The sequence below is a fragment of the Geotrypetes seraphini genome, chromosome 2 (assembly GCF_902459505.1).
Source record: "Geotrypetes seraphini chromosome 2, aGeoSer1.1, whole genome shotgun sequence".
NCBI lineage: Eukaryota > Metazoa > Chordata > Amphibia > Gymnophiona > Dermophiidae > Geotrypetes > Geotrypetes seraphini.
In genome coordinates, this window is record NC_047085.1 from 311,208,534 (window position 1) to 311,231,974 (window position 23,441).

At 46.6% G+C, this 23,441-nt stretch overlaps 1 protein-coding gene across 1 annotated transcript in view; it reads right to left on the minus strand.

Annotated features, from left to right (window-relative positions):
* Window positions 1-23,441, minus strand: part of DNAJC13 (DnaJ heat shock protein family (Hsp40) member C13) — a 495,155-nt gene that overhangs the window by 22,227 nt on the left and 449,487 nt on the right. Inside the window, 1 exon segment of the mRNA XM_033929988.1 lies at window positions 15,159-15,258. Coding sequence (XP_033785879.1) covers window positions 15,159-15,258 — 100 coding nt within the window.

Sequence of the window (23,441 nt, forward strand, 5' to 3'; positions counted from 1 at the left end):
AGGCTGGCCTACAAAGGCCCTAAGGTTGCTGGAGAGAATCAATTCGCTAATACTATGGCAGCTGTCAGGCAAGTTACAATAAAGAGAGAGCCTGCTAGCCAGAAGGGGGGAGAGGTGCCACTGCTAGTTGGGTGGGGGGGAGGTATCACTGAGAGATGAGAGGGAGAGGTGTGACTGGGCCTGGGGGGGAGGGAGAATGCCTTGCTAGTAGGAGAGGTGTTGCCGATAGTCCAGGGAGGGGGATGTGATGCTGGAGGAGAGAAGAAGAGGTGCTGCTGGACCTGGGAGGTAGAAGGGAGAGATGCTGCTGCTATCAGGCGATGAAAGTAAAGTGAGGGGAGGAAGAGGTGCTTGCTGGACCTGGATGGAGGAGGGAGGTGAAAGGGAGAGGTGCTGCTGGACCTGTGTGTGGGGGGGAGAGTTCCCTGCAAGTAGGAGAGGAGAGGTGCTGCTGCTAGTCCAGGGAGGAGGAGATGATAGGGAGAGATGCTGCTACTATCAGGCGGTGAAAGAAAGGGAAGGAAGAGGTGCTGCTGGACCTGGGTGGGGGGGGGGGGGAGAAGAGGGAAAGGTGCTGCTGCTAGTCAAAGGCAAGGGAAAGGACATGTGCCCTGCTAGTTGGAGAGAAGAGAAGAGGTACTGCTGCTAGTCAGAGGGGAGATGGAAGTGCTACTGGACCTGTGGGGTGGAAGGAAGAGGTGCTGCTTACTAGTCAGTGGGGGGGAATGGAGAGTTACTGCTGAACCTGGGTGGTGGAGGAAGGTAACAAGAAGAGGTGCTGCTAGACTGGGGGCAGGACAGGGAGGAGGAGAGGGAGAGGGAGAGATGCTGTTGGACTTAGAGTGAATGAGTGAAAGGTGTGACTGGACTGTGGGGAGAGCAGTGGAGGGGAGGGATGGAGAGACTGGATTGAGGGAAGGGGAGATACTGGATTCAGGGAGGTAGAGATGCATATTGTAACGGGAGAGGAAGGAATAGTGAGGGAGACTTGAAAGCCCAGGGTGGGGTGTGTGGGCAGAACAGAATAGAAAGGTGTTGCAAAGAGAAGAGATGCTAGGCATGGAGGAAAGATAGGGACAGAGACACAGAGGGGGAATGCTGGAGAGAGTAAGGGGACACAAAAGGGCATTGCAGACCACAGGAGTACAATGGGACAAAAACACATAGGGTAGATGCTGGACAGGATAGATAGGAATGCAAAGAAAAGATTGAAAGTGGACATGGGAAGAGGAGATATGTCAAATGGACAGGATACCCTGCAAAGACAGAAGAAGAAAAGAAAAGAGAAAAACCAGAGACACTGTGACCAAAGCAACAAAGCAAATGGGAAAAATAAAGGTAGAAAAAGTATTTCATTCTGAATTTATTAATTAGAATGTTCCTGTGTAGAAATCTTGCAGCAGTCCCATTCTTCTGGTATAATATTTACTATGCATTTTTTCACACACAAAGTCATTGCAGTTTGAGTCCTGGGAGCTGGTGTTTTATGATAAGGTAAGGTTCCAACTGTTTTTGCACACATTTGTGCATAGCATTTTGCAGTGGCATGTTTGTGTATTGGTCTTACAGAAATTACATCAACCTTTTTTAATATAGTTATAACATCAGTCAGGGCATTAGACATTTTGCAGTAAATGATATGTGTTGAGGTGCAAGAAGAGCCTTTTGATCTTGTAACTCCCAATCTCATGAGATAGCAAAATCAACAAGCTCTCTGAGAGAAGGGCAGGGATGTGTCTGTATCAGAGAGAGAGGCTGAAGGCAGGTGAGATGTGCGAGAGAGAACTTGCTCACAGTGACCAATCAGATTTTATGTTTCATTTTCCCAGAGAAAAAACTAAATGAAACTGGTCATACTGGAAACTTTTGTGGAGAACTTCCTTTTCTTCAGTTCTTATAAATAGGCCCTGTCTAAGGGCTCCTTTTACAAAGGGGAGGCGCTAGGGCCTTAACGCGCGGAATAGCGCACGCTAAATTGCCGCGTGCGCTAGCTGCTACCGCTCCTTTTGAGCAGGCGGTAGATTTTCAGCTAGCGTGGCGTGCATTAAAAACGCTAGCGCACCTTTGTAAAAGGAGTCCCAAGTGTCATTCATTGTTCATTTTCACTTACTTTGGCCAGTTTATATGAGACTGAAATATAACAGATCATGCCAAGTATGCCTTGGTCTGTAAACCAGTTGCAATGACCTGTATCTGATATGTATGTTGTCTAGTTAATTATTGTTTAACAATAAAATGTCCATTTCAAAATTTCTGCTGCTCAGACCATTGGGGTACTCGTTTGAAAATTTTTCTATCTAGAGGGTACTTGGTTTGAAGAAGTTGGGAAACACTGATCTACACGAATAAGACACATTTCACACCAGCAAGACAAAAATGATATGAAACACATTGTGACAAAAACTACAGCTCATAAATTTTTCAAATGGGCTCCTACCATGCAACTAAAATAACTCTCCAGTAAAAGGATTCATCAAAGATTCCTTTTTGATTTTGAATTATGTTTTCAATGCTTTTCTCTAAAATTAATTTACATACTAGTTCATCAACAGCACCTTTACATATCAAACAGTATTTATAAAGTATTGATTTTTTTCTTGCTTGTGTGGTAAACAGGAAGGAAAAGTAGGCCTTTAGTTTAAGCTAAAGCATGCAAATAGGGAATAGCTCTAGGCATAGACATGCAGCAAATGCAAAACGCAGTTTAGCAAAATGATATCTACCTGCTGTAGAGAGCTACACAGAAGTTAACAAGCTGCTGGCACAGCAGATCTAAAGCCCACTTCTGAGGTGAAGGGGACTGCTGCCAGTTAGAAGGGAAGGAGAGACACCTGAGGGGGGGAAAGAAATAAGAAGCAAGGGAAGTTGTAAGGCAAGTGCAGTCAGCAAAGCAGTTAGATGAAAGGGTAAAGCAACAGTGTTAACAAAGGAGGAAAAAAACTAATTCCTCCCATTTATGCAACTGGCAATCTTCTTTCTGTTAGTTCCCGATAGAATCAATACTAAAGGCATTTCACCTCAACCCACCAACCAGGTTGTGCAGAAATCCACACACTTTTTCTCTTCTGTTTCTCCCACTTGGCTGAATAATACAGAGCCTCCTGCAGTTATATCCAAAAGCAACCGGATATAACTGATTTGAGATCGATTCAAATATTACCAATTTAGTTTCTAAAGTAAATCATTGCATTTCCAAACTTCAAGCCTAGGCTCTTTCTGTCCGGATGAAGCTTAATACAACTAAAACTAAACTTCTGTGGTTAGGTCCAAAATTGGACTGTCTTCCTCCTACTATAGTGTTGGAATCTGGGATCTCTTTGCAGATTGAGGTCTCCTCTAAGATATTGGGAGTCCTTTTTGATTCCTCTCTTACCTTTAAGGACCAAATAAATTCCCTGGTCAAGAAATGCTTTTTTTAGTTTACGAATGTTGAGGAAGGTTAGACATCTTTTTCATCATCAACATTTCTCTGTTTTTGTCCAATTAATCATATTATCTCAACTAGATTATTGCAACGCTATCTATCTTGGCATCACAAAGATCTGTCTCCAGAGATTGCAATTAATCCAGAATACTGCTGTGAAGCTGATTTTTGGAAAAAGTTAATTTGACCATGTGACTGACCCCTTTGCTCCTGAATCTTCATTGGTTCCCGGTTTATCTTAGAATTCAATTAAAATGTGCTTGCATCTCTTTCAAAATTTTATATGGCATTTTTATTCCCCTCATTCCCTTATTATGGAATGCTTACAGATTTTCCTTTGCAAGAGGCAGCCAACAATTCAAACTCTCCCTTCCTTCTAGAAAAGGAATTAAAGAAGTTAAGATCTTCAGTCAATCTCTGGCTTCTAAACTTTCGCAACTATGGAATGAACTCCCTTAATTCTGAGTAGCCCCACTGTAAATTTCTAAAAACTTTTCTTTTTGCCAAACATTTTGAAAACTAATTTCTTTGAAACCTTTGCTATTACTTTTTTTAGATTTTATTTAATCATTGTAAACTTCCTTTAGTTTTTATCCAACGTGTGGTGGACACCTGGAATGCGCTTCCAGAGGACGTGATAGGGCAGAGTACAGTAATGGGGTTTAAGAAAGGATTAGACAATTACCTACTGGAAAAGGGGATAGAGGGGTATAGATAGAGGATTACTGCACAGGTACTGGACCTGTTGGGCCGCCGCGAGAGCGGACTGCTGGGCACGATGGACCTCTGGTCTGACCCAGCAGAGGCACTGCTTATGTTCTTATGTTATGTTCTTATGTAAACCGAGTCGAGCTTCCTTAGGTTGATGACCCGGTATATAAAGTTAAGCATGGGAAGAAGGCATGGGAATTTCCCCATTACACAAAAGCATTCTGTTCTGCTCTGCAATGTAAAAGAACAATGAATAAACAGCCAACATGAATCACAGGCAACCACTTGGAACCAACCTGCCGTGTGCAATGAGCACAAACTGGAAACATGCTTACAGTACAGAAATGGAACCGCATATACAGAACGATTCTCCACAGGGCCTATATGGAAGATACTGAAGCCTGAAAGGAGAAACACTCAAGGCAGAAATATGCAGGCGATACAGAGAAAAATAGAGTAGACAGAGGGCGGGCCGTATTGATTCTGTTGGAGACTAACAGAAAGATTACCAAAGGTAAGAACCTAATCTTCAATACAGTTACGTCCCCTCCAGAATAAATAATAAAGGTGACGTACCAAAGCAATGGCAATGTCTAAGGTGAAACAGAAGAGGCTGCCTGCAACAATGAGGAGGCAGCATCAAGCTGCTACATCCACTCTGTAAAATCTGGTAATGGTATGAAGACCAAGTGGCTGCTCTACAAATTTCAGCTGGATTAATTATTTGAGACACCGCCCACGAAATGGCCATGCAGATCCATCTGGCAATAAAGGCCTTAGACGCCAACCTGCCCCACCTGGATTGACTAATCAGAACAAACAGATGGTCAGAAAGACAGTAGTAAATCAAGACTCTTCAGACATTTAGTTTCAGCAAGATCTTACCCCCCTTTTCTGACCTAGTGGAATGAAAAGCAGGCAGGCAGATAAACTTACTGGTTGACATGGAATTCCAAAACCACTTTCAGAAGAAAGGAAGGAACTGTATGGAGGTATACCCCCCACCTCTGTGATCCTGAGAAAGTTCTCTACAAGAGAGTCTGCAACTCCCAGACACACCTGGCTGAGACAATTGCTACGAGGAATACCGTCTTGACCGTAAGGTCCAGAAGAGATGCATCCTTGAGTGGTTCTAAAGGAGCTTCAACAAGCCCCTTTAGCACCATATTGAGGTTTGACATTGAAAAAGGCTGATGCAGAGGTGGCTGCAAATGAAGTGCCCCTTTGAAAAATCTGGTCACATCTGGATGAGCTGTAAGAGAACTGGAACTGGTGTGCACTATGAAACAGAAAGAGCCTGCCACCTGTACCTTGAGGGAAGCCAACGCTAGGTCTTTATCTAGACCAGCCTGCAGGAAGGCTAAGACCACCGGAATAGGAGCATGCAACGGCTCCACCTGGTCTCTGGTACACCACTTCTGGAAAGCCTTCCAAGTCTTGGCATAAGCTGACATAGTAGAGGGCTTCTTGGACTTCAAAAGAGTGGCAATGTCACATCAGAGTATCCTCTTTGAATCAAGGCCTTGTGCTTAAGAGCCATGCCATAGGAATAAAGAGCTAGGGATTCTCCATAGTAACTGAGATGATCTCGATGAAGGAGCTTGAGCTTTGTGTCTCTCTGAAGATGGACCAGATCCGCATACCATGGACGGCGAGGCCAGTCTGAGGCCACTAGGATCATGAAGCCCAGATGAGATGCTATCCTGCAGATGACAACCTACCATGGGCCAAGGCAGAAAGACTTAAAGGAGCTCCCGATTGGCCAGAGCTGAATCAAAGCATCTAGACCTAAAATTCTTGGTTCTGTTCTTCAAATGAAGAACTTGACTTTTGAGATCTTGGCCACAAGTCTATCATTGGTCTGCCCCAGTAATTCACAATGAGTCAAAACACTCTCTGGGTACAGGATTTGGTAAAAGAGCCTGCTCGCACATTTTTCACACTGGCCACATGCGCTGCAGATAGAGCCGAAAGGTGCACTTCCACCCACCAAACAGCATCTGAGCCTCCTGACTCACAGGAGCACTTTTGGTGCTCCCTGCCAATTCATGTACACTACTGCTGTGGTACTGTCAGAAAACACTCTTACAGCTTTCCCTTCCAGGATGTTTTGGAGAGCTCTCAGCACCAATTGTATGGCCCATAGCTCTAGACCAGGGGTCTCAAAGTCCCTCCTCGAGGGCCGCAATCCAGTCGGGTTTTCAGGATTTCCCCAATGAATATGCATGAGATCTATGTGCATGCACTGCTTCAATGCATATTCATTGGGGAAATCCTGAAAACCCGACTGGATTGCGGCCCTCAAAGAGGGACTTTGAGATCCCTGCTCTAGATGGCCGATCAACCAGCCCTTCTTATGAAGAGTCCACTGGCCTTGGAACAATTCCCACAATGAGCCCCCCAGCTTGAGAAACTCGGAGAGGCACACCCCTCTCAAGAGCTGAGCCTTGAATCCACCATAGCAGACTGGTTTATGCTGTCTGTGACCAGGGAAGGGCCATCTGAAGGGGATGATGCTGTGGGGACCACCGGGACAGGAGGGACTGCTGCAGAGGCCGCATGTGCACTCTGGCCCAGGGCACTACCTCCACAGACCCCCAACACTTAAAGATTTTGCCAAGCAGTGGGATTCAGGAGCATGAAGAGACCCATGATTTTTTTCTGGAGCCTCTGTTTGTGTGGCTCAGGAAGAAAAGCACGTCAATGGAGATGGAGTTAGCTGGCTTTTCCTGAAATTTATAATCCAGTCCAAATGCTGCAGGAAGGACACTACAGTCTTTACCCTCACGCACAACCAGTTGCTCAGATAGGGATGAACTTGGATCCCCATTCTGCGGGGATGTGCTGCCGCCACCACCATCACTTTGTTGAAGGTGTGTGTGTGTGGGGGGGGGGCTGTTGCCAACCTGAAGGGAAGGGCTGTAAATTGGTAATGCCGCTCAAGAACATGAAATCTCAGATACTTCCGGTGGCCCAGGAAAATGGGAATATGAAGATAAGCTTCTGTCAGATCCAGAGAAGCAAGAAATTCTCCTAGAGCCACTGCTGCGATGACAGAATGCACAGTCTCCATGTGAAAGTGTGGAATCCACAGAAAGGCACTGGCTGACTTGGGATCCAAGATGGGCCTCCAGTCCTATGAGACTTTCTTTGGCATGATGAAGTATAAGGAGTACCTACCTGAGCTCAATTTGCTGTCGGGAACTGGCTCTACAGCTTGAATGTCCAAGAGATGCTGTAGCGTCGCCTCGACCTTTAATGCTTTCTCCGGCCTCCCCGCAGGAGGATCTAGAAACAAATCCAGAGGAAACAAAAGAAGTGTATCTTGTGTCTCTCCCGTATGATGTCCAGCACCCATTGGTCTGAGAGATCGGTCCCATCTCTGGAGAAACCCTGACAACTGGCCTCCATTGTGAGAAAGAATGGCTGAAGTCTTGGCATCACTGGGACTTCTTGACTTGCTGATTCAAAAACTCCCAGCCTGCTGGCATCTGGGATTACTATAGCGTTGTGTGTAATCCTGGGAATATCTCTGGGCAGAAGAGCCTGAGGTATTTTGGTGAAACCTGCGTGAAGGACAAAAATTGCTGAGACCTCCCCCAGGGGTATGCGAGGCTCGTTATCCTGGAAGGACTTAGGACAGCAGGGGGACTATATAAAAATCTCCCAAATAGCGATTTAGGGGTTTTGTAGGTGGGAGATCTGGCCCCTACCTCCAGAAAGTGCTAAAATCTGTTTTTAGACACCCCCTTCCCCCCCGATTCTCCCATTAGAAGCAATGGGGCTGTACTTACAGTCTCTGCAGTGCCTGCCTGTCAGCTCTTTTCTCTGCAGCTGAAGTGAAGGGAAAGGAATTTCTGCCTCAGATATTCAAATAATATAGTCCAATCTTCAGGATCTTCAGGCTGCCAGTCAAATGGACACCAACCGAAATCTCCATCCCCTCAGAACCTCCTCACATGATCGGGGTGGGAAAATGCAGCCTATGTCCCGATACCTTGAGGGCTCTTACACAGGGCGCAAACAACCTGCGCTTAAACCTTTGACAGGGGCAGAAGGTAAGCATGCTCCCAGGGGGATGGGCCCCGAGCTCCGAAGGTGGCACCCAGCAGGCTGGCTCCACAGTTTGCCCTGTGATGCAGCAGTCTGACTCTGCAAAACTGCTTCTTTTCCTAGGCAGAGAACCCCTTCCAAAGGGGTCTCAAGGCACAAAAGCCACTGAGAAAATGATGAACCTTAACAGAAAAAATAATAAAAAGAAGCAGAGATCAGAAGCATTTCTGCAAAGTTCGCTTGCAGAAATGAAAAACTGCAGGGGGCTCTGTATTCCTCAGGCAAGTGCAAGGAGTAGATGAGAAAAAAGTATGTGGATTTCTGCAAAACTTGGTTCGCGGGTTGAGGTAAAACACCTTTAGTATTGATTCCAGAGGGGATGTAACAGAATGATTATTTACAGTGCAACAACTGGTCAATATTTTTACAACTTTATTGATAAATGAGGTAATTAGAACCATTTTGAAAATTCTATATAGCATATGTTGCACATACCAACTTCTAGGATTGAAGAACCATATTGAAGGACCATTTTTTGGGACCCTGACACTTCCCTTTCCTGATAATTAGTACTCCGTGGTGTATTGTATCTTGGGATTTCAGACAAATAAGTGAGGAGGACAAGGAGAATTGACTAACAAGACCATAAACATTGAGAGCATACACATTAAAATACTAGTTCTTGCCAGCACAAATTAAGGGACTGATTCTATAAACGGCACCAGCTGTGTGTCAATCACACTTAGGCATCATTTACAGAATCGCAGTTAGCGGAGCCTATGTAAAAACATAGGCACCTGAAATGTAGGTGAGGGTTCTAAAGGCCTACATTTCAGACCCCTAACTTTATGGAGAATGTCGCTTTGGAGAACTGCGCTTAAGTCACGCTCTGCCCATAGAAATGCCCAACTTAGGCGCTGTTAAGTTCAAGGCTCGTGTGGTTAAGGCAGAGCTTACAGGGTCAGCAACAAAACTCACGGGGACGGGAAACCTGAGTTCCTGCAGGGATGGGGAAATGCTATTTTCTGCTGTGCACCACTATGCAGATTCCTAGGTCTGGTCTTCCACTCTCTGAGCTGAATGGGGCTGGGGATGCTGCAGTGGTTGCTTGCACAGCTCCTGGGTGAAATAATTCCTGGTCCTCATGCAATAGCAACACCTGGTAGCTGGATTTAGGGAAGAATTCCTGGTGCATTGTCCTTGGTCAACAAGAAGGCTAAACTGAGATATCAGACAAATTTCCACATAATTTTGAATAAAGGCTCACAGTATCATAACCCCAAGAACACAGTTTTTGTTTACCTGGAAGTATAAAAGAACAGAAAGAAACTGCACCCTCATTTCCTCAAAAATAAAATAAAAATATGTGGGAAAATAATTCCTCTAAGCTCACGGATGACTGTTTAAGACCAGGGGGCTGACAGAAATAATAAGATTTTTGTTTCATTAATGGTATGTGTGATATAGTTAATTTTTGTTTTTAAAACTTTTGAAAACCAGAATTTTGTAGCTAACCTGGTGTCTCACTGGCTATACTGCAAACTGTCAGGTTTGCCTCTCAGCTATGGCTTTTGCTTCCTGAAGTAGGAAATGTAGGGCATGCAGCATAGACTCTTGTTCACAGCCTCTGGGTATATATGAGGAAGGGACTCCTAGCCAATGCTCAATGGTAACATACCAGGATTTTGAGAACTTTGTGATCTGTGGATCTTGGTCAACCATCATCACTGCAATCACTGGGCCAGAAAAAGTTTATTTTTATAAACAGATATATAAAGATAACAAGAACCATATATTTATAAATTAAGACAGGGCCTGGTTCTCATCAAGATAGAAGTCCAGAAGAGCAAATGAATGCCAATGAGTAGTGGATTGTTTTAAATTGATCTAACATATTTGTAATTCACTTTGAACTTATGGCAGAAATGAGTATACAGTACTACCCCGAAATTTGCAAAGGGTTCCGTTCCAGAAACCCCCGCAAATTTTGAAAAACCACAAATACGGTTAAAAGCCAGGAGAGGGCAGCTGGGGCACCAGCGGGTGCAAAATCACTCGAGGCAGAAGAGGGCAAGGTTGCCGTCGGGTATAAAATTGCTCGAGGCAGGAGAGAGCAGCTGGGGCGCCCGCGGGTGCAAAATCACTTGTGGTATGCTCCAATCGCCTCTTCCTGTTACTAAAGTCAGGCTACACCAATCAGCAGCTGTTTTTGTTTTAAGGTTTTATTTGGGTTAGCTCCTAAATTTATAACTGACCTTTTTTCTTTTTCAACCAATAGACACAAGAGAAGCTCACACTTGAATTTTGTTTCCCTACCGGAACATCAACATCTTTTTTCGTATCAGGCAGCATTATGGGGTAAAGATTTGGAAAAACTGCTTTTGCTTACTTATACTTAAGAGAAATTTAGGAGACACCTAAAAACATATTTGTTCTTGAAGCACTTAAGTAGCTTATTTGCAAAATCTTACTCAATAACTGATCTTTAAGGTTTTTAGTTAATAGTTTTTAACTTTGTAAGTTTTATACAATTTGTAGTATTTTTAACTATTGTAAACCACATAGAACTTTACGGTCCTACAGTATATAAACTTTTATTATTATTCAACCAATTTGCTTACTCCTCATTTGTCATCTCATTAGACACATTCTCCTTAATCAATTGGTTCTTCCTCTGCCTACTGCTGATTCTTTGGATACTTATCAGGTGAATAACATTTTCTTACTGTATGGCCTCTAGAGCAAAATTCATTTCCTGGTCATTTGAGAAATAAGCCTAATCATACTTGTTTTGAATCAGCATAAAAGACCCACTAATTTAATTTGGTACAAAGTGAATGCAGGAGTTCTTATGAACAGCAATCTGCTCACGCGGCGGCCCTCTGGTCAAAGACCAGCGCCCTAACTGAGATTAGCCCTACCTGTGTACGTTCTGGTTCAGCAGGAATTGTCTAACTTTATCTTGAATCCCTGGAGGGTGTTTTCCCATATGACAGACTACAGAAGAGCATTCCAGTTTTCTACCACTCTCTGGTTGATGAACTTCCTTATGATCGTACGGAATTTATCCCCTTGCAATTTTAGAGAGTGCCCTCTCATTCTCCCTACCTTGGAGAGGGTGAACAACCTGTCTTTATCTACTGTCTATTCCCTTCAGTACCTTGAATGTTTCGATCATGTCCCCTCTCAATCTCCTCTTTTCGAGGGAGAAGAGGCCCAGTTTCTCTAATCTTTTGCTGTACTGCAACTCCTCCAGCCCCTTAACCATCTTAGTCGCTCTTCTCTAGACCCTTTCGAGTAGTACCGTGTCCTTCTTCATGTACAGTGACCTGTGCTAGACGCAGTACTCCAGGTGAGGGCACACCATGGCCCAGTACAGCGGCATGATAACCTTCTCCGATCTGTTCGTGATCCCCTTCTTTATCATTCCTAGTATTCTGTTCGCCCTTTTCGCCATCACCGCACATTGCGTGGATGGCTTAATCAATTTGTCGATCAGAACTCCCAAGTCTCTTTCCTGGGAGGTCTCTCCAAGTACCGCCCTGGACATCCTGTATTCGTGCATGAGATTTTTGTTACCTACATGCATCACTTTACACTTATCCACGTTGAACCTCATCTGCCATGTTGATGTCCATTTCTCAAGCCTGATTATGTCACGTTTCAGATCTTCGCAATCCCCCTGTGTCCTCACTACTCTGAATAACTTCGTATCGTCCGCAAATTTAATCACCTCACTTGTCGTACTAATGTTCAGATCATTTATAAAGATGTTGAAGAGCAAGGGTCCAAGCACCGAACCCTGTAGCACCCCACTGGTGACGCTCTTCCTAGATGGGTGGATTTCAAAGCTATAAATACTTTCTCTTCTTTTTGATTGTAAATTTCATTTCCTTCTGTATATTATTTGTTACTTGTAAACTGCCGTGGTATATCAAGCTTTACACTAATATATCTGGGCAGATGCAGAAAAGTGGTGTATATATCTATTAGGGTGATCTTCATTGGTTTTCGAATTAGAGTATTCTGGCTTCAAATTACCACCACACAACTCCTTTTGAGAAGCAGACAATTCCCAGGTGTTATGCAAACATGGGTGTTTCTTCATTGTTGCTTCTTGAAGATTCTTTGTCTTTCTTTGGCAGCATCCTAACACTGGATACACTATACTACCTACCAATGACAGTAGTGAAGTATCTGTTTAAAAAAGGCAGTATATAGGACCAAAGCAAAAATAGCTCAATCTCTACTGCAGAAAGTTTAACCCCAAATCCTTCCTTAATTGCTCAGAACCAAGCTGGATACAGCCTTAAGAATAGACCTCAGGTGCTTCTTTTTAGTCATTTCATAGAACAGCCAGCTTCCAACAAGAAGCCAAACAGAAGCAATCATTGCCAGTGTTGATTTCAAATAATTTTTTAGACAAATCTCTCTGGCTTGCTTACTTAACTTCTCCCAGCAAAGGTGGGAAAGGAAGAAAGAGGAGTAGTTACTTTAATTACAACATAATTTGTTCTTCTATGAAGTGATTGAGTTACCGTATTTTTCGCTCCATAAGACGCACCTGACCATAAGACACATCCTAGATTTAGAGGAGGAAAACAAGAAAAAAACCATTCTGAACCAAATTCTCCCTGCCAGGCTCTGTACCCTGTTCCCCCCTCTGGTGGTCTAGTGGTAGGCAGGGAAAGGGCACAGAGCAGGCAGGTCTAGTGACAGGCAGGCCCCATATCCCCAAGTACTCCTCAGTACCTTAAATCATCCCCCCACCTACCCCCATACCTTTTTTAATCATCCCTCCATACCTTTAATCATAGCTCCCACTTGTTCCTTTAATCATAGCCACCGTGTACCTTTTTAATCATATCCGCCCTTTGTACCTTTAATCATATCCGCCCTTTGTACCTTTAATCATATCCGCCCTTTGTACCTTTAATCATAGCCCCCCTTGTATTTTTTAATCATATCCCCCCCTCTGTACCTTTTTAATCATACCCCCCACTTGTACCTTTAATCATAGCCCCCCACTTGTACCTTTAATCATAGCCCCTCTTGTACCTTTAATCATACCCCGCCTTGTACCTTTTTAATCATATCCCCCTCTGTACCTTTAATCATAGCCCCCCCCTTGTACCTTTTTTATCATGTCTCCTCCTCACCTTTGTATTAGTACCTTTTCATTTTTTAAACCCGTACCTTTTTTAATTTTTCTTTCTCTCCCTCAACGGCTTCATATTATTTTTGGGCAGCAGGCGCAGAGGTCAAGTGCGAGCTTTCCGTGCTCCTGCCTGGCCCTGCGAATTTCCGAATGGCTGCCAGCAGTTCTCGCGAGTCCCACAAGAACTGCTGCCAGCCATTCAGAAAGCAGCGTGGGCTCAAGCGGGAGCATGTAAAGCTTGGCCCTGACCACCACGCTCCTGACTCGTGTGCCTGCTTCCGGGAAATAATACAGAGACGTCGAGGGAGCAATATATGCTAGACCACCAGGCTTGGAAAAAGGTATGGCAACAGCAGCAGCGGGGGGGGGGATTTGTTTTGTAATTGTTAGGGGGGGCGGTGAGCGGTGCTGAAAGGTGGTGTGGGGTGGTGGTGTTTTTTCAATTGTAGGGGGGGGCGCGGTTTGCCGGCGGGCAGTGTTTAACAAGGCAGTGTGGCTGATGCGCGTGGGGAGGAGGTGTTGCAGCTATACGGGGGATTCAAATTTTTTTACCTTCGCTTCATAAGACACACTGAGATTTCCACCCACTTATGGGTGGAAAAAAATACGTCTTATGGAGCAAAAAATACGGTACATCATAAGAATATGGCAGATCCTGGCAGACCCCGTGCAAGTCACTTAACACTCCATTGCCCCAGGTACGTTAGACAGATTGTGAGGCCACTGGGACAGATAGTGAGGCCACTGGGACAGATAGGGAGAAATACTTGAGTACTTGAATGTAAACCACAAAGGCTACAAGTGGTCTACAGATACTAACATAAATAAAATCAAAGGAAAAGGAAAATATTTTAATATTCTTAGAGTTTGCTCTCGTGATGGTCATCTTTTAGGTTTATGGAAGTTTCAAATTAGCAGGTTTTGGGAAAAATGGCTAACATTGAACAATATCTACTAATGTCCATTGATAATCACTTTTCAGGTGCACCATGTCCATGTATGATGGCCAGAATAATAATTCCTCTGCCTGCCATTATAAAGAGGCCTGCAAATGGCACAAAATAAATAATTCTCTATCAAAGAGTGTTATCATATTCAGAACGAACATCTCCTGGGTTAGTCCATATATTTAGTTCTGATTAATTTGACTTTACTCCTTGTTCTTTTAGCAGTTGGAACTACTCCAAATTTAAATGTGGAATAATTTCTATTTATGTTCCCACTTAATTCCTGAACTATAAAATTCTATTCACATGCTTAAAACCAACACTAATCACTCCTGGAATAACTAATCTGCAGTAAGACTACTTTCCATATGACAGTTTCTTATTCTTGATCCAAACAATGTGGAACTTATTCTATAAATTTCTTTGTATGAACACAAGTGACAGAGTATATACTGAAAATAAGCATCCACAAGTAGATTAGCATTATATATGACAGCAGTATATATGGCTCAGCCCTCCTCTGGGCACACCAATACTAAAATTACAGGATAAGTAAAATTTTCACATATAATTCAACTCTTGGTTACAACAATGAAACTACAGTGCCATATACTGTATGAAGTAACTAGATTTAAGATATTGCACCAAACATTTCTGGTGACATGAATCCAGGAGAAAGAAAACTGAGTGGCTGGAAAAAGAAACAGTCTTATATATCTTGCAGATAATAAAACAGAGTAATGGAGAAAAAGGACTAACATCTGACACCACCAATTAAGTATTCAAAAGGCATCCTGCAAGTCTAAAAACTAGAAATAATGTCACGGTTCTAGATTGATCTTGAAATAATAAAGAAGCTGCTCACCAGTGAGGTATCCTGCTGTTGTAGAATCAGAAATGAATAAGTCATGTTTCTGATCTTTAAAGGCACTCCAAACAGAAGATCGTGATAAGATTTCATTTACCTAAAACCAGGAAAAGACACTTTAGAATATAAACAATTTCTAGATAACCAAAATGTTCATAGAAAATGTCATTATAAAAGTGTTGACTTTTCTAATATATAGAGACTCAGATGAAAACTGCCTTGAAAAGACAACATGCTAGATCTAATCTATTCAAGTAATAGTACTAGGGAGATGTTGCTGTCTGCTGCTGGAGAGGGCTGTGCACATACACACTGCCCTGGACATTGGCTTTGAAGGAGTTTACCATAGTTAGAAGTATGTGCAGCCAGGAGAGGAGTCAGTCCTCATTCCCGTGTTTCTCAACACGCAGTACACATACTCCTAGGGGTACATGTAGGGAGTATGCGGCACTGGCGCTGTATGTATCCCAACTTCCTTCTTCCGTCGCGTCTATGCAGCGCCGGCATTGGGTGCACAGTCAGAAGGAAGTGCAACCAGAGACTCATGAAATCACCAAACAACAAAGATAGGAAAAATGATTTTATTTTCAATCTAGTGATCAAAATGTGTCTGTTTTGAGAATTTATATTTTGCATTATATGTGTCTATTTTTCTATAGTTATTACTGAGGTGACAATGCATATTTTAAAGTCATCTTTGACGCCCCCCCTCCCCGAATATATAAAACCTATTTAACATGACCAGTTCCTTCCCAAGCTCCAACTACTACACTATATACCGTATTTTCACGCATATAACACGCGCGTTATGGAGAAATTAGGTTCTTACCTGCTAATTTACTTTCTTTTAGCTTCTCCAGACCAGTAGAGGTTAATCTTTACGAATGGGGTATATATCCAATCATGACCAGCAGGTGGAGACTGAAAACAAAACTGTGGGACAGTATATAATATACTCCCTTCTCTATTTACATCAGTCTGCCGAATAGCCAAGCAGAACTAAGAAATGGAAACAGAAATAAACAATACTCCGAACAGGAGTAACAAATAACATACCCAAATGCTGTTGGAAAATGCAGAGGAGAAATACCAGAAGGAAAATGTCCCCACAGCTCGCCAGCTAAGCCAGCCGAGCCACAGCCGCTGTTCTTTAATTCTCCACGGCCCTAGAAAAATACTAGAACCCGCAGCAAAAAACAAAAACTGCCCGCGAAACAGCCCCAACAACAACAGACAGGGTGGGGACCTCTACTGGTCTGGAGAAGCTAAAAGAAAGTAAATTAGCAGGTAAGAACCTAATTTCTCCTTCTTTAGCACTCTCCAGACCAGTAGAGGTTAATCTTTATGAATGGGACGTACCAAAGCAGTCCCTCACACGGGCGGGACCCCCGAAGGGCTGACACACCGAACACCGCGTCCTGACGCGCCAGAACATCTACCTGAAAGAGTCTGACAAAGGAATACAAGGAAGACCAAACCGCAGCCTTACAAATGTCCACTGGAGGCACGAGCGACGACTCAGCCCAAGAAGTCGCCTGACCCCGAGTAGAATGAGCTTTGAGAAACTCCGGAACGGGCTGCTGCCCCAGAAGAGAAGCGGAAGCAATAGTCTCCTTGATCTAGCATGCAATAGTAGCCTTAGAAGCGCCAGCCCCCCTAAGAGGACCAGTCAGAAGGACAAAGAGATGATTTTATTTCCTGATCTCCTGGGTCCGCTGCACATAAGAGCAAAGGATCCGACCAACATCCAACTTGCGCAGCTGTCTTTGCTCAGAAGAGCCCTCCCAACTACCCAAGACCGGGAGGACCACAGATTGATTGACATGAAAAGGAAAAACTACTTTCGGCAGAAAAAGAAGGAACAGGCCTCAAGACAACCTGCTCCCTAGAAAACTCCAAGAAGGGAGCCCTACAAGAGAAAACCTGTAGCTCAGAAACATGCCTAGCGGAATAAATGTCCACCAAAAAGACCGTCTTCAGAGTAAGGTCCTTCAAAGAGCAGCCGCCCAACGGTTCGAAGGGCGGGTGCATCAGAATAGAGAGAACCAGACTGAGATTCCAAGAGGGAACAGAGGGCCGCACGGGAGGCCTGAGCACCTTGGCCGCCCGCAAAAAGCGAATCACATCTGGAATGGCTGTCAAACGCTGACCTGTCACAAACCCCCGAAAGGCTGACAAGGCCACAAGCTGAACCCGGAGAGAAGCCGAAGCCAGGCCTCTATCCAGGCCATCTTGCAAGAACTCTAGGATGTTAGGCACAGAAACGTGAAGAGAGACCACTCCCCGCGCCAGGCACCACCCCTCAAAGAAGTGCCAAATCCACACAGAAGCCTGAGAGGTAGAAAGCCTCCAGGACCCCAAGAGTGTAGAAATCACCCTATCTGAATACCACTTCTTACCAAGGCGACCCCTTTCAAAAGCCAAGCCGTAAGACAGAAGGGAGACGGGTCGAACATGGGAATGGGACCCTGCGTCAGAAGGTCGTCCAAGGGAGGCAGAGGAAGAGGATCCGCCACCAGAGTGTCACCAGATCTGCGTACCACGGATGTCGAGGCCAATCTGGAGCCACCAGAACCACCAGACCCGGATGGCGAACAATGCAGAGAAGAACTCTGCCCACTAATGGCCACGGAGGGAACATGCACAACAGCCCCTCTGTTGGCCATGGTTGAACCAGAGCATCCAGACCCTCGGCCAGTCCATCCCTGCGACGACCGAAGAAGCGGAACACCTCGGCATTGCCACTCGTGGCCATCAGGTCCATCAGGGACTGACCCCAAGCCTGCACTATCAACTGAAAAGCCACGGGGCTGAGACACCACTCTCTGGGATCTAAGATGTGACTGAGGAAGTTCGCCTGAATATTCTCCACCCCAGCCATGTGAGAGGCAGAGAGGTCCAGAAGGCGTGACCCTGCCCCAAAGCATGAGCCGAGCCACCTCCTCCGCCACCTGAGCACTCTTGGTGCCTCAACGATTGACATAAGCCACCGCTGTGGCATTGTCAGACAGGATTCTGACCGACTTGCCCATCAAGAGGGAGCGGAAGGCTAACAGCGCCAGAGGGACGGCTCCGGTCTCCAACACGTTGATCGACCAGGACGCCTCCTCCATGGACCAGGTGCCCTGAGCTGAGTGACCTAGACACTGAGCCCCCCCAACCGAAGAGACTGGCATCCGTGAGAAGCACCGTCCACTGCGATAGATCCAGACTCATCCTCTGGACCAGATGAGAGGTCTGGAGCCACCAATGAAGACTGCAGCGCGCCAAGCCTCACTGAGGGACAGGGACCTCCAAACTGTGCTCTGGGGTGACCATCTACGGAGCAGAGCATACTGAAGAGACACATGTGGGCCCGCGCCCACCTCACAACATCCAGGAACGCTGCCATTGACCCCAAGACTTGTAGGAAATCCTGCGCCCAAGGACACCGGGACGCCAAAACAAGGCGAATCTGAGATTGCAATTTGCTTACCCGGGCCTCTGGAAGGAAGACCTTCCCCAAGGAGGTGTCGAACAGAACTCCGAGGTACTCCAGATGCTGAGCGGGGACCAACCGACTCTTGGAAAGGTTGACCACCCAGCCCAGTGACCGGAGAAACTCAACCACCCGAGCCATAACTCGGGCGCTCTCCTGCAACGACTTCGCCCGAATCAACCAGTCATCCCAGTAGGGGTGCACCAGAATGCCCTCCGACTGCAATGCCGCCGTGACGACCACCATCAACTTGGTGAACGTCCGGGGAGTCGTGGCCAGGCCCAAGGGAAGCACACAGAACTGATAGTGCAGACCCAACATCGCAAAGCAAAGAAAGAGCTGAGGAGAAGTCCGAATGGAAACAGGCAAGTAGGCCTCTGCCAGAGCGAGAGAAGTCAGGAACTCCCCCGGCTGAACCGCCAGAAGGACAGACTGCAGTGTGTCCATGCGAATAAAAGGGAATTCTGAGAGTCCTGTTGACCTTGGTTTAAACCAAGGATGGGCCAAAAGGTCCCCTCCCTTTAGGGCCCCACAAAGGAAAAGGCGTACCAGCCGATACCGCACTCCTGAGGGGACACTGGACAACTGCTTTGAGATCTAGCAAGTGCTGAAGGGTCTGGCGAAAGGCTAGCGTCTCCCATGCCATCTGACATGGAGAGGCTAGATATGATCCAGCAGAGAGCGGGCAAAATTCAAGTACATAACCGTCCCGCACCACCACCAGGACCCACTGATCGTACGTGATCTCGGCCCACTTGGGAAACAAGTTGCGAAGCCGGGCACCCACGGGAACCAAAGGGGGTGCCGGCAAAGAGCCATCGCGCAGGACGGGCACAGGGGAACCGGGGGAGGGGGAACTCCCAGGCCCCCGACGGGCCCCCTGAAAGGAATGCATGCGCTAAGCCAACCGACCCCGGGGAAAAACCGGAAGCCTGGAAAGAAGCAGTCCCATGCCCCAGGTGAAACTTGCGAAATTCCCGCAGACGCCCCCGGGCAATGCCAACCCGAGACGCCGGGCGGGCACGGTCCTCAGGCAGACAGGGCACCTCAGAGTTCGTTAGAGTCTGAACCACCGGATCTAAGTCCTCTCCAAACAAAAACAACCCCCGAAAGGGAAATTTTGGGAAGTTCAGTTCTGGACGCGGCAACCGCCGACCAAGCGCGAAGCCACAAGGTACAGCGTGCGGCCACCAAAAGTCCCAGACTTAGCCGCACCAAGTCACAAAGAACAACCGAGAGGAACGAGGCAGTCATCTCAATCTTCACCACCTCCTGATCCACCAAGGACCAGTCATCAGACTCACGATCTAGGACACGCTCAGACCACTGAAACACGATGCGAGCCACCAGCCCCACACAAATAGCCGCCTGGACCCCCAAGGCAGAGACATCAAAATTATACTTAAGAAGTGCCTCTAACGTACGCTCCTCAGAGACTCTAAGAGCAGAACCATCCATAACAGGCACGGTATGCCGCTTAGTAAGTGCCGAGACCACCGCGTCCCCCATTGGCAAAATTAAGGTAGCCCTATCCCCCTCCAGGATGGGATACCCATGAGCCAAGGCGCACACCAAATGAAACGGCGCCCGTAGGCCACTGCGCCAGCACAAAATCCCGAAAATCCTGACGCACAGGAAAAGAGCGGGAAACAGGACAGACCCCCTGAAGCAGAGGGGCCCCCATACGCGGGGTCTCCGGTGGCACAACTTCAAAAATGCAGCACCAAGGAGACCTGCTACATCAGGTCTAAAAACTCATCCCTCTGAATAAAAAGCGCACCACGGACGCATCTGCTCTGGAAGACGGGAAACCCGCCGCCCCGCTGCCAGCGGGCGTCCCCTCTAGAGGATCCTGGAAGCCCGCCAAAGCGGCCAGGTCCTCAATCATGCCAACACGCTCCTCCGACCACCAATTTGCAATTCAAGCCCCCCGCGGGCGCTTAGATGAGGGAGGAGGAAGAGGGGACGCCAAACGAAAAGAGGGAGGCAAAGCCATAGGGCGCGCGGAGGGAAACCACCCCCGAAACCCCCCAGGTGCACGTGGAACCCCCAATTATCTGCACAAAGAAAGAAATTAAATTGGGGCAAAAAACCCCTGGGGGTCCCCAGGCACTCCCTGCCCCAGCAGGGGTCCTTGCTGAAACCTGCCCCTGTGTTTGCAATACAGGGGGAAGGTCACCTGAGGTTGCAGACAAAATGGAGGGGCCAGACAGAGAAAATGGCGAAGTTCCCGCCAAAAATGCTCCCTCCATGGCCTGTAGCGGCTGAGAAGCCTGAACAGTCCCAGCCGCTAAAACAGGCAAGTCAGCATCAGCTGTAAAAAAATCAGCTGAGAGGGAATCCTTCGGGGAATCCCTCCGTGGGCGGTTGGGGAAGACCGGGCTTCCCCACTGCTCCCAGCTGACTCGCGAGGCACCATCGGCGGGGAGCTCTGGGCGCCTGCAGCCGCTGCCCACGGAGCTCCACCACCTCACCAGCCCAAACTACCGAGTTCAGTCCGGCCGCGAGTGCCTCGCGGCTGGACCGAATTGTGTCCCACTCCCCCGGAGAAGGGCACAATTGCTCCATACGCAACCTAGCTAGAAACAAAGTGCTAGTTAGATGAAAAAATACTGTAAAAAACAGCAAACTGACAGGGAAGCAACCCTGCAGACTGGCACTACCTCAGGATTCTTTTTTTTTTTTTTTACAGAACAGACTCCACAGGCTCTCGAAGCAATATGCCTTGCTTGATTTAGGGGGCAAGGCTTACTGCTGAGGCTCCTCTAAAAAAATGTGGGGAGGTGGAAGAAGTGGGGGGAGGGACCATGCTCGAGACCCGCCGGGTTTGACACCCCCGACGTCGGACGGACCCCCAAACAGGGCCCGCCCAAGCTCTGTCCGGCCAAAAACAGGGACTAGAAACCCCCTAAACAAATTCCAACAGCCCTACCAAGGGAGATGGGTACAGATCACTCAACACCTGCTGGAGACTGAAAGAAGACTGATGTAAATAGAGAAGGGAGTATATTATATACTGTCCCACAGTTTTGTTTTCAGTCTCCACCTGCTGGTCATGATTGGATATATACCCCATTAGTAAAGATTAACCTCTACTGGTCTGAAGAGTGCTAAAGAAACACGATTTTACAAACCTTGCATAACCAAGCGCGTTATACGCGTGAGCGCGTTGTACAACTTTTTTTTTTCATTCTGATCCGGCATTCCCCCTGCGAACTGGCATCCCCCCCCCCCCCCCCGCTCGCGTCACTCCCCCCTCCCCCGCGATCCTACATCCCCCCCAGCACCGCAAAGACAACTCTTACCCGATTGGGCACCGGCACCGGCACCAATGCACAGGATGTGCCAGTGCCAGTGCCCGAAGATCCTCCCTCGTTGGGTTGGGCTGGGCGGTGCGAGAGAGATCCTCCTTCTTCTTGTGCCGGGCTGGACTAGGCTTTGAGCATTTGCGCATGCTCAAAGCCTTCTGGTCTCGTTCTCGGAGAGAGCGAGACCAGAAGGCTTTGAGCATGCGCAAATGCTCAAAGCCTAGTCCAGCCCGGCACAGGAAGAAGGAGGATCTCTCTCGCACCACCCAGCCCAGCCCAGCCCAACGAGGGAGGATCTTCGGGCACTGGCACATCCTGTGCATTGGTGCTAGTGCCGGTGCCCAATCGGGTAAGAGTTGTCTTTGCGGTGCTGGGGGGGATGTAGGATCGCGGGGGAGGGGGGGTGACGCGAGCGGGGGGGAGGATGCCGGTTCGGAGTAGGCGGGAGGAGGTTTTAGCATGCGAGGTATACGCGTGTGCGCGCTATATTAAAATTTTATTACATAAATTTATGTTCCCCGCGCGCTATACCCGTGTGCGCGTTTTACACGGGTGCGCGGTATATGAGTGAAAATACGGTACTCCTTATCAAATCTAAAATATTCAAATTACCCAACATGTATTACCTAAATTCACGACAATTCTTATGTAATCTGCCTATATATCTTGTAACTTCATGACAACTCTTATGTAATCCGCCTTGAACTGCAAGGTAATGGCGGAATAGAAATCACTAATGTAATGCAATGTAATTTTCTCTGCATACAGTGTGCTTTGTGGTATTTTAATTTTGTGGTTTCATAATGTATTAATAAGATTATATTGTGTGTATATGAAAAGTGGATGGAAGAAATTGCATTACAATTAGTAATATTATTATGGGAGTGGGGTCAGGGATAGAGCTTGGGTGGGTCTGAGGCGGAGCTTGGGTGGGGGCACTCGGATGATATTTGTTAGACTTAGGGGGTACGTGGCTTGAAGAAGAGAAATACTGCTCTATTCTGTGGGTTGTGTAGACAGGTCACAGGGGAAGAAAGCCCTCAGAGCAATAAACAGTTGTTAGATTTGCACAAAATAAGAGTGACACTGAAGACCGGGGAAAGGGAGAGAACTGAGTAAGACTTCTGGGGCCAGGAGAAGTGGCGTGTGTGGGACATCTGCACTGAAGGGGGGATGAGGAAGAGACACTTAATTTTACTGATGTATTAGTGTTAGGACTAGAGCTGGGGTAGGAGGGCCAAAAGCATAGTTAATCACCTGTAGCAGGTGTTATCCAAGGACAGGAGGCAGATATTCACCAGAGGATCTATACGGGAGACAAACTGAGTGTAATAAAAGCGTTACTCAGCTTTCGGGCTTAAACATTCATCAGAGGATTCAAATAGGAGACAAACCATATACATGTCTTTGAGTGTAATAAAAGCTTCACTTACCTTTCACATCTAAAAGTTCACCAAAGGATCTACATGAGAGACAAACTATATACATGTACTA